At 36.5% G+C, this 12793-nt stretch overlaps 1 protein-coding gene across 1 annotated transcript; it reads left to right on the forward strand.

Annotated features, from left to right (window-relative positions):
- The first annotated feature begins 7531 nt into the window (after positions 1–7531).
- Positions 7532–9384, forward strand: LOC111890493 (costunolide synthase-like). Its single transcript, XM_023886603.3, has 2 exons — positions 7532–8534; positions 8631–9384. The coding sequence occupies exons 1-2, from the start codon at positions 7668–7670 to the stop codon at positions 9243–9245; spliced, it is 1482 nt and encodes a 493-aa protein (XP_023742371.1). The 5' UTR covers positions 7532–7667; the 3' UTR covers positions 9246–9384.
- Positions 9385–12793: the final 3409 nt, after the last annotated feature.

Here is a 12793-nt window from a genome sequence, read left to right on the forward strand (position 1 = left end):
GCCCCAAGGGTTAAGGTCTCTGGACCTCTTTGAGTCCAGATCCAAGGCACAAACTCGAAGAGGGACCATTTGCTTCAGATAATCACTCTCTAAAGGGGTTATAAAGCCCTAACTCTAAAGATCAACCCTATAACTGAAGGAGATTCGAACCATTACCTCAAAATGAAGCCTTTGGACTCTGGATCTGCTAGAATCTCGCCTCCTCCTTGCTCTTGCGACCTTCTTCTTGCTAAACAAGGAATACAAAGTCCCAAAAGTGACTTCTTCTCTCCCAAAACGAATTAGCTCTCTCTTAGGGTTCTCTCAAGGGACTGGTAGGCGCAATGGGAGGCTATAAGTTCCCTTAAATAGGCTCCAAACCCAGGGAATTAGGGTTTCATTAAATAGCGTGGACTCGCCGAGTCCACTCCTTGGACTCGCCGAGTCCAGGCGCGAACCCGCGTCCAGAACCGTGATCCTACTCGGCGAGTTTGAGCTCCAACTCGCCGAGTCTCCTCACAAATCTCCAAAAATTATAAGAATAACTAATACCTGGGAATCCGGGCTGTTACAACACGGCTCAGCCAAAGGGTTTTTTCAATGCGAAACATCCCAATAGGGTGTGCAAGCTAGAGAAGTCCATTTATGGACTTAAGCAAGCGTCTCGCAGATGGAATCTTTGGTTCGATGAGAAAGTCAAAGAGTTTGGGTTTCTACGAAGCGAGGATGAATCGTGTGTATATGTCAAAGCCAGTGGGAGTATAGTTAGCTTCCTCGTATAGTATGTCGATGACATACTGCTCATAGGAAACGACATCCTGACACTGCAGGAGGTTAAGTCCCGGCTCGGGAAGTGCTTCACTATGAAGGACCTCGGAGACGCTTCCTATATTTTGGGAATAAGGATAATGACAGAAAGAAGTAAGAGACTAACAGGACTTAGTCAGAATACTTACTTGGACAAGGTACTAAAACGTTTTAGTATGGAGAATTCAAAGAAGGGGGAGTTACCGATCAAAAGTAATGCCAAGTTGAGTAAGACTCAGTGCCCGAGTAACGAAGTCGAGATAGCAGAAATGAGTCGAGTACCATACGTTGGCTCGATTATGTATGTTATGACTTGTACTCGCCCTGATGTGGCCTTTGCTTTAAGCATAGTCAGTAGATATCAAGGGAACCCTGGCAAAGCGCATTGGACCGCAGTCAAGAACATTCTTAAGTACCTTCAGAGGACCAAGGAATGGTCTCTAGTCCTCAGAGGGGGTGATGACTTAAAGGTGCGAGGGTACAGTGATGCCAGTTTTCAGACCGACAGAGACAACTACTGTTTGCAGTCGGGCGGGGTCTTTACTCTTAATGGAGGAGCAGTGACTTGGAAAAGTTCCTAGCAAGAGACAGTAGTTGATTCTACGTGTGAATCAGAGTACATTGCAGCGAGCGAAGCGTCAAAGGAGGCAATATGGTTGAAGAACTTCATTGGAGACCTTGGAGTTGTGCCAGCCATAAAGGAGCCGATGGAAATTTTATGTGATAATGAAGGAGCAGTTGGCTTGACCAAGGAACCGAGGGATTACGGCAGATCTCAACATATCAACAGAAAATATCATTTTATTCGACATCGGGTGGAAGAAGGACTCCTCGTTGTAAAGAGGGTATCGTTAGAGGATAACCCAACAGATCCACTTACGAAGGGATTGAGAAGGGTTAAGCACTTGCAACACGCTAGGAGCATCAGGCTGAAGGATGATATTAGTTTAGATTAGATAGTTTAGAAACATGTAATAGATAAACTGTAATTAACATTTTATTATTAAATAAAAGGGTATTATTTATTAGTAATATTATTGTCTTATGTTAATTGTTTACCTATTGTTTCAATTTTTGCATGTTTTGACTTCCGGAATAATATGAATTATTCGAACCGTCCACAGTTGTTCATATGTTGATAGTAGGTATGAATGAAGACTATCATGAATAAGTATGTAGATTGTCTCAAATGTATTAGACATAGCAAAAATTTGCTACAATGTTCATGATTGCTTATCAGTTTGATTTGAGCATTGAAATAAACCCTCGCTTGCTGGAATCACTTCATGGAATTTATCTCGAGTGATTGCAAGACGATAATATCATATGGTCTTAAAACCTAGATATATGGTTTATTGTTTGGTAATTGGTTATGCATTGATAATGCGAAAACGCATTAGTAACTTGATGTCATAAAACGCATTGTTGTGTGTGATTTGGTTAGTGAATAATAAATGCATATAAGTTGAAGTTCATCTGTTCCTTTTATCCTAAGAGGATAAAAGCGATATCAGGGCCCCTCGATAATTTGTTTTGACTTATGTGTCGGGCCCGATCATGACTGAATTGATGTGTTCAATTAAGTTCTATGTCAAATGAATCAGAGATCAAGAAACAAACTGTTGGACAATAAGTATGACTATGTTCCATGTAATTATCCACACGGTATCTAGAACAGAGTACTATACGATCCCTTATCTAAAGGACAGGTTGCTAAGAAGATAAGAGTTCGACAGCGACTTTGAGAGCTACGATTGCTAATCGGATTGTGCTTACATTTATAGTTACTAGACTTATCCAAGTGGGAGATTGTTGGATTAGTGTCTAAGTCTGTAACTATATTTGGTAAGTACTTGACCCGGTTGTGCATGGTCCTTTTGGGTTGCCTTCACCAAAGCAACATGATAGGATGATTTATAAATAAAGAGGTTATTATGATTTATTAATATATTATATGATTAATATATTAAAGGAGAAATCATATAGTTTAATTAATATTAGACAAGAATTAATTAAGAATTAATTTTGTGGCTAAAAGAGATTAATTAAATAAAGGGGACTGGAACTGTCAATTGTGTGACAGTTGGTTTTGGGATGTGGATCCTTATGGATTATAGGGTGGACGAAATTAAGGTATATGGACTCCTTGAATTCGTCCAAGCCTTATTCTAGAAGGTTCCTTGGACTGCTTAAGGCCTAAGTTATCAAATTAGGGTTTCAGGCTGTAACCCTAGCAGCTCAAGTATTTCAAGACCCCAAGGGCTATATAAATCGGCTACCAGAAACCCTAAGGAGTTCCTAGAGCCGATTTTGTGCCCACAACCTCTCTCCAAATCATCCTCTTGCTTCTTGGTGTTTATAAGCCATTAGAGGAGTGACATTTGTGACTCTAAGCTCCAAGGATAACAAGATTCAAGCTTTCAAGAAGAGGTAATCATCTAGATCTACTTTGTAGTGTCAATTTCGAATTATATACCATAGATATAGGGTTTGCAAGTCTTGGATGAAAAGCATGTTCATTAGAGAAACCTAGATCCAAGCATTAGGGTTTGCATGTGCACATAGGAATATTGTTATGGCTCAAACCCATCAGGACATTGGGTAGCATCATTCGTCCCAATGAAAAATGCTCTTCCCCGAGCGTTACCTCCTTGATTTCTCATTTTAGAGCTATCTCTTTTGAAGTGATTGGTTCTTCCATATTCATAGAAGTTGCGATTTCCACTAATACCAGTTCCTTGGTTTGGGGTGCAGGTTGGACGCCTAAAAAACTTAGTGGTGTGCCCCTTCCTACACCAGTTCTTACATATTAGTTCTCTACATGCACCTACTTGGTGATAGTTGCACTCACTGCATAATGAAAGATCTCCTGCATATTGCCTTAGTAGAGTAGGTGATGCGATGGTTGTTACGTAAACTTTTCCCAATTCTGGTTTTCTCCTTAGTGGTTGATCTATGTCATCATCAGAGTTCCTCTGGTTGTTCCCAAATTTTGGAATGTCAGTTTGTCGGACCATAGTGCCATGGCTGATTTCCTGATGGGTCTATTTAAAAGCTAGTCTCTTGGTACTATTGTATGTAGTGGGTCTGGAAGCAGTGACCAATCGTTGAATATGCTAAACTAAACCCCATATGTACCTTTCTAACTTTTGTACTATGGTATAATAAGGTTAGGACAGAAAACAGAGAGATCACTGAAATGGTTGGTATAAGCTCCAATGTCTACAACTTGCATGGTAAGATTCTAGAGCTCTTTCTCCAGATATCTACCTGCATCTGGATGGGGCTACATTAGAAAACTTAAAGGGAGGGTATAATTTTAGGAATTTTAGTTTTGTGAGACTTGAATATCTCTTTTAAGTATTACTTGTTTTGTTGTTATGTTTTAACTGTGCTGCTTACTTCTATTTGTAGGTAAAAATTCAGAAACGTACAAGCTCGAAGCTTTTTAAGAATCCTGTCCTACTAGGCCGTCATGGGTATCGGGGAAAGAAACCATAGTGGGAAAGAGAGATGGCATCCAATCATAACATCTTACTTTTAATGATATATGGTTAGCTATTCATATTTATAACATCCTACTTATAGTTTAATGATACTTTGCTCACATTCTTCTTTTTTTCCATCCATTACCCTCACTGTAACATCCCAAAAATACGGACCAAAATTTCATTTTTGATATAGCAATTTATAAAACAATTTATAGAAAACATCATCAAGTTATTTCATTTCATAAAAAGTCATAGATCATAAGTCTCAAAATCATGTCATAACATAGTAACAATGTCAGAGTACAAATCCCAAGAATCTCAAATGCGGAAATCATGTGTGTGATGCGCTGCTACCGTACTGGCTCCTTTACCTTCGAAGAAAAAGAACCTGAAACAAAAATTGAAACTGTAAGCATACCGAGGTGCCCGACCTACCTATTGTCAAGCATATTTGGGTGCTCGACCTATCCTGCTAGGCATATCTGGGTGCCTAACCTACCCTGCTGGTATTTCTCAACCGGGTCCGGGGACTAGTCCCCTTCCTACCACTATCACATAATATCATAGCATACTAGCACATCAGGCATAACAGATAGTGGCATACAAAATAATTATCACAAAGACAATCCTCCCTACTATACTCTTACAGGTGGGCCGGTATTAGTGCATTCGACCCACTTCTACTGGAAGGTAACTCACCTCAATGTCGTGAAGTAGTTAAACTGTCCTCGATGTTGGGATCAACTTCTCTCAAACTCCTACATATAACAATCTCCTTTAATTACCTTTTCACACTCATAACCCCTTTAAGGGTCAACTCTAGTCCATGGTCAAAGTCACAGTCAACATCTTGGTTGACTCAACTCGCCGAGTTGGTCCATCAACTCGTCGAGTTCCATAATCCATAAAACCCTGAAACCTCGATCCTCCTCGTCGAGTTCTTTCATGAACTCGTCGATTTCCTCCTTGAACTCGTCGAGTTCTTCAATCTTCAAGCTCAAAGCATGTCCAACTCGCTGAGTCATCTCCTAGACTCAACGATTTTACTCGGTAACCGAAAAGGTTGGGGGACCACGACCCAACTTTTCGAGTTGTATGAACAACTCGTCGAGTCCTCCATAGTCTAAATCCATACAGTCGTTTTTAGTCGGGCTTAATGTATCCAAAACATAGATCTGGTTCCCTGGGTTCGATATATCACGTAGAGTTTCTAACTTTACGTACATGCATTGGTTATTTAGCTCAAAAAGCCATAAAAAGGGTTCATATGATGTATGAGACTCCCATGGCCCTAAAGTTGGCACCTCTATGCCATGGAGTCCCTCAAAGGTTCTGGATCTGATGTCATGAATCCAAAGCATGCTTGCATCTATGAATGGTTCCAAAAATGGTAAAATACAACCCTAAATGGAGATCTAAGCCATAGAAAGCCAAGGTATTAACTTTATACCTCAAATGAGTAGAAAATGAAGCACTACTTCTGGATCCAAAGCTTCTTCCTTCAGCCAAGCACTTCTAGCTTCCACTCCTTCAAGGACACACCAAAGAATCACTCCTTTTTCACTCACACACACTCACAAGGCTCAAGATCACGAATTAGGGTGTGCTGGACTGAGGGAGGTGATGAGGGAGGCTATAAGGATGTGTTAATGTCCTTAAATAGGGTGCAACCCCTGAAAATTAGGGTTTCACTATGGCAGTCCTACTCGTCGAGTTAAGGCTTCTCAACTTGTCGAATACACTTCAAGTCCTGCGTCCAAAAGTCTGATTCCTACTCGACGAGTTTGGGGCCTCCAACTCATCGAATCCCTTTGCAAAAATGAATAATTCTTTATTAAAATACATACCAGGAACCAGGCATTACACTCACATTGCTCCAATATGATATGATGATGTAATTTTATGTAGTAGAAAAAGGTCATTTGAAATTGTTTAAAATCAATTGTCTTATAATTATGTTAAAAAAAATTAATTATTTGTTTTGTTTGTTATTCGTTGATGATAAATGATAGAACTGTTTGGGGCAATTCCTCTACGATGGGATCATGGGTGTTCTTTCTTTAATTTTTTTATTCAAGTTATATGATATAGTAAAAACTTACCAAAATAATGATTTTTTTGTTAAACAGACATGTTCTTTATTTGGATGATGTTTTTATCGATGTCTATTATGGTTAGGTTAATTGGCATGTCAACATTTACAAATCCATGCTTAGTTAAGTTAGGTTAATTGGCATGTCAACATTTACAAATCCATGCTTAGTTAAAATGTTTTTTTTTTATAGTTTTCTTGTGAATTTATCGTTGTAACTTGTAAGCATGTTGTTATTGGGTTTACAAAATTAATTAAAAATAAAAATTAAATTAGTTATAAGACCTGGTTGCATATTGTAGAACATGGTCATACAATACAAGAAGAATGGACCGGTTGTATGTATAAGGACCGAGTTATATTGCCACACAAAAGTGATCCTGGTAAGGAAGAAAAACCCGGTTTTAAACTTACGAACCGGTCTTTATTATGATTATATTACCCGTCTGGAATACCGGATTCTATTACGTTATCCGAATAAGATTCGCTAATAAGAAACCCGGTTGGAAACCCGGTTATATAAAGCTTTTAACCGGGTGTTTTAAGGCGTTTTGTAGTAGTAATGGCTTTATATATATAGTCTAAAAATAGTCATAGTCATAATATAAAATCTATAATATCAAGGAAACTTTTCGAACTGTGACACCTTAATTAAAATCAAATAATGGCAACCTTAATAGAGATGATAATTTCGGAACTCGCTTAAAATAATAAACATGCAGCAATGAAAAAAGATTGCACAAAACAAGAAAGTACAAGCTGATACATAACCGTCAAAGGCAACACTTTCACAAAAGGTTCATCCCACAACAACACAATATCACTTAAAAGTAGGATTTTGGCACATTTTCAACACCTAATGCGAAACCAAATTAACACTTAAAAGGCAAACAGTTGTCAAAATTCTTAACACGTCATAGAATAAGTTCTAAAATGGACCAATTTGAAATATTTGTTATTAGTAGAAAATATGGAAATTTTTTTTTAATCCCTAAGCCATTTGGTTAAGAATGTGATTTTCTCTATATTTAATCACTTAAAACTTTGGACTAAGAAAAATGAAGTGTACATTTATTGACCAATATCCAATATAATCGATCGACACCAATCATGTGACACAAAATAGAATAAGTAAGAAATTGACGTTTTGTGTGGCGTTCCATGACTATGCATTTTAATATTTAAAGTCTAAAATGTTGTCGTTCAATCTTGACGCAAAATCATAACCCATCAACAAATCTGGCGTACTATAAATACCAGCATCATTAGCTTAATAACAACCACCACCAACTACAACAATGGAGCCTCTCACCATCGTCTCCCTCGCTGTGGCTTCATTCCTTCTCTTTGCTTTTTGGGCATTATCACCGAAGACCTCCAAGAACTTGCCACCAGGTCCACCAAAACTACCCATCATCGGAAACATACACCAACTCAAAAGCCCAACTCCTCATCGAGTTCTTAGAAACTTAGCCAAGAAATATGGCCCCATCATGCATCTACAGCTCGGACAAGTCTCTACAGTCGTCGTGTCTACACCTCGACTTGCTCGAGAGATCATGAAAACCAACGATATCAGCTTTGCTGACAGACCCACCACCACAACCTCCCAAATCTTCTTTTATAAAGCTCAAGACATTGGGTGGGCTCCATATGGCGAATACTGGAGGCAGATGAAGAAGATTTGCACCTTGGAGCTTCTTAGTGCTAAAAAAGTTCGATCTTTTAGCTCTATTCGGGAAGAGGAACTTAGACGTATCAGTAAGGTTCTTGAATCGAAAGCCGGAACACCCGTCAACTTCACTGAAATGACTGTGGAGATGGTGAATAATGTCATCTGCAAGGCTACGTTAGGAGATTCCTGCAAAGACCAGGCTACTTTGATCGAGGTGTTGTATGATGTGTTGAAAACTTTGAGTGCTTTCAATCTAGCATCGTATTATCCTGGTCTACAGTTTCTTAATGTGATCTTGGGGAAGAAAGCCAAGTGGTTGAAGATGCAGAAGCAGCTTGATGACATCTTGGAAGATGTGTTAAAGGAACACAGATCTAAAGGAAGAAACAAGAGCGATCAGGAAGATCTAGTTGATGTTCTTTTGAGAGTCAAAGAAACCGGTGGCTTGGATTTCACAGTCACAGATGAACATGTCAAAGCCGTTGTTCTGGTATGAATATATAAATATAGACAAACTTCGAGCCACCCAACATGTACATGGCTTTTGAATTCATAATCTAATTAACATGTTTTTGGTTTAATGCAGGATATGTTAACTGCTGGAACAGATACATCTTCAGCAACACTTGAATGGGCGATGACTGAGCTCATGAGGAACCCTGACATGATGAAGAGAGCACAAGAAGAAGTGAGATCGGTGGTGAAAGGAGACACAATCACCGAAACGGATTTACAAAGCTTGCATTACCTGAAACTAATAGTAAAGGAAACACTGAGGTTACATGCTCCTACACCTTTATTAGTACCCAGAGAATGCCGACAAGCTTGCAACGTCGACGGATATGATATTCCGGCAAAGACTAAGATCCTTGTAAACGCCTGGGCTTGTGGAACAGACCCTGACAGTTGGAAAGATGCCGAAAGCTTCATCCCGGAGAGATTTGAGAACTGTCCGATCAATTACATGGGTGCAGATTTCGAGTTCATTCCGTTCGGTGCTGGCCGGAGAATTTGCCCCGGACTTACATTTGGGTTGAGTATGGTTGAATACCCACTTGCTAATTTCTTGTATCATTTTGATTGGAAACTTCCAAATGGATTGAAACCCCATGAGCTTGACATCACGGAAATCACAGGGATTTCCACATCGCTTAAACATCAGTTGAAAATCGTACCGGTCCCCAGGTCCTTAGCACATTGAAGAAGCTGAGCCTTTTAAGTCTTTAACTGGACCACCCATCCACACTGTTGTTCGTTGTTATCGTATTGTATACAAAATTTTCGTGTACATTTTGTTATGGGTTCAAAATAATTAATCAATAATATATGTTTAATCATTATTTATTACTCACAAACAATATTTTAAAAAGCTAGTTATAGGTGTTATTTGTTTTTGTAAAGAAAAATTTATATTATCTCTACTACAATCATGTAGCAGTAAAGATAAACCAAATGGCTATACACTCTGGTAAGCCCATCTACAATGCATTGAACTCTTAAGAGTTTAATGGATTGTCACATCAGCATTCTATTAACTATCTCATTTTATCCATTAAACTCTACACTCCATTAAATCCTTAAGAGTTTAATGAATTTCCACATCAATATTTAATTATATCTTTTTATAAATAATATTGTAAAACTGTAATATTATATTAATTAGAAATTAAAAGTTACAAATTGTAAATTATTAATTAATGATTGTTGTATATGTTATTGTTTTAAAATATCTTGAAGATTTAAATATTTTTTGTTTAGAATATTATAATATAAATTACCTTGATGATTTAAATTATTCAATATAACGTAAACTACAAATATTATAAATAAGAAAATAATGACATATACCTTGTGTATATATGTAGGGTGTAATTATTTAAATAAAAAGTTTTATTGGTGAAATGATTTAAAAAAAAAAAAAAAGAAAAAAAAATTGCATACCACACTTCAATGGGGATTAAACCCCACTTCATTGAACTCCACCCACAATGGTGGGTTTATGTATTCAACTCTTTTTTTCCTATTAAACTCACCATTAAATCCCTATTCGGGATGGCCTAACAAACATGTTTGTTTTTTAACATATACATACTGCTGCAGATATTAAAAAATAAAAATAAAAAACATTTTATAAACTGAAAATAATTTTTAATACCGATTTATCACATTTTAGCAAAAAATAATGACATTTCAGCAACAATTTATCACATTTCAGCATCAGTTTATCATATTTCAGCAACAATTTATCACATTTCAACAAAAAAGAAAATAATAATGACATTTCAACAAAAAAATTACATTTTAGCAAAAATTTATGATATTTCAGCATAAATTTGTGACATTTCAGTAAGATTTCAACATAAATTTGTGATCTTTCGGCAAGAATAAACCAAAAAAATAAAAACGAAAAAAAGAAGGTGAAACAAGATTTCAAAAACATATAATCAAGATTCAGGAAGATTTCAACAAATAAATAAATAAAAAAAGAACCCAATTCAGCAAGAATAAAAAAAGGAAAAAAAAAAAGAACTTACCTAAAGTCGATTGACCAGACGAGGAAGGAGGGTGTGCCGGCGAAGGAGGTTACGACGATGACAATGGCAAGGCAGCAGGCAAGTCGATTGGGGGGGGAGAGAGAGAGAGAGAGAGAGAGAGAGAGAGAGAGAGAGAGAGAGATGGGAGAGTGCGGCTTTATCTTATTTTATTTTATTTTAGTGGAGACCCGATTTTTCTTTGTAGGTTTTAGGTTTGAAGAGGTTGGAAAAAGTAATACAAACACTGTCCAAAACAAAATATGCGCAGATGTCTTTTACTCCGAAGACTTCCAAAAAACAAACAACTACGAGATAAAAAATGTTGTTTGTGTATTGCGTCGTGCAGCAATAGGTGGTCGAAGATGTTTTTTACACACACAAACAACAAAACAAAACAAAACAAAACATTACCTATAGTTTTCGTCAATCAGCATTATATGACTTCAAGACTCATATCCGACCTTATGCAACAAAATACGCGGCCTTAAATAACATGAATTTATATATAACTAGAAAAAAACACATGGGCTTCAACATGAGTCGGATTCTTTTTTAAAAAGTACCATCCTACTTTTGTTTGAACCTAATTCAATGTAAAAATTAATCCCACTATAGCAACATAATCCAAGTTTTAAGGTACAATGCTATAACTAAATAAAGTTTAAAAAATAAAAGAGAATAATGTCTTATTGTAATAGAAAAAGGATAAAAACCACTTTCTCTTCAAGTCTCACAAACCAATTCACCCTTGGAATTGAGACTCGATCTGCAACAACACATTTACAAGTATAAAATCAACACCTTCTCCATCTTCTGGACGGGCCCAATGCATATTGTAGTTGAGTAGATTAGGAGTACAATTAGAGAGGGAGAAAGAGAAAGGATAATGTAGTCATTTAGTTGGAGTAGGAACCAAAAACAAGAAAAAAGAAAGAAAAGAAACCATATAATAAGTACCAAAAACTGCAAGAAAGAAATGTAAGAGATTGGACAAAGTATTCTTTTAAGAAAAAAAAAAAAAAAACAAAGTAGTGTAACCTATTACCTTGAAGATCAATTTCACCAACAAATTATCATTATAACATGTCATCAGTTATGTATTTAACCACTATTTTATTAGAAGTATAGACTTAAAGGTGTGTAGAATAGCTCGACTAAAAAAACACCATAAACGAAAATTTGTTTAATGAAAAAAGTTGAACAAAACAGTTTCAAATTACTATGCATTTGAAATATTGAAAGAATATACCTCATGTCGAAGTTTGACATTTATTTTTTGAGAAACTGTAGTAGAAACACCCATGGTTGCAACTCGACTTCGATGCGTGCACCCTATCTGCATGAAAGAAGTAAAATATGTAAAAAGTCAATTAAAATTGACGACCTATTTAAAAAATAAACATAACACTCCATTTTTTTAATTAGAATATAAGTACAATGCCTTGGTAACTTTCTTCCCCGATCATATTTGTCTCGAGAGACCAATTATTATAATCTTCAGTAACTAACAAAGCGTCTCACATAAAAAGGGTTTCTTAACCTAGACAACTTTATAAACAACATCATAGATGAATCTAGGACCCAAGACAACTCCAATAATCCCATTAAAGACATTTTTCATGCATCGGCAAAGAATATTTTGGAACTTTAAAAACAATCACAGCTATAAGATGATTAAAGTTTGATTATTTCTTCTATGATCAGAGAGAGTTTCCAAAGTTTCTATTTATCGAAATTTTTTGTAAATGATTATGTAGACATAACCAATGCACATAATGGGAGTATGGGACTTAATAGAGCAACTATAATGCTTGTTAGAGACAGACAGGGACAAAGTTAGCAACAAAATGAAAAGTAAAAAAATCCAGACCAAATATGTAACTTTTAACATACCGTAGGGACCATTTATGTAATTGTCTTAATACAAAAAGAAAAACTTAAAGAGAAAGTCAAGGAAGGAGTTTTTCCCCGTTAAGTCGTAACCTTTTACAAATATGCTCTTATTTATATTTTTCTTCCATCGTCGGTTTTAGGATTGCATACTTAAAACTAATGGGTTTTCTACGTTATAAAATTTTACATGTGACGGAAAAACACTTAAACCCTTAAGTTCACATGCAACCTAAAATGAATATATGTTTTCTCTATTGATAGCAACTAAATATGAATATCAAGAAACCCAAGGAGAATGGCTATGAAATCGAAATTCACATCA

This window comes from Lactuca sativa, chromosome 7, assembly GCF_002870075.4.
Source record: "Lactuca sativa cultivar Salinas chromosome 7, Lsat_Salinas_v11, whole genome shotgun sequence".
Classification (NCBI taxonomy): Eukaryota; Viridiplantae; Streptophyta; class Magnoliopsida; order Asterales; family Asteraceae; genus Lactuca; species Lactuca sativa.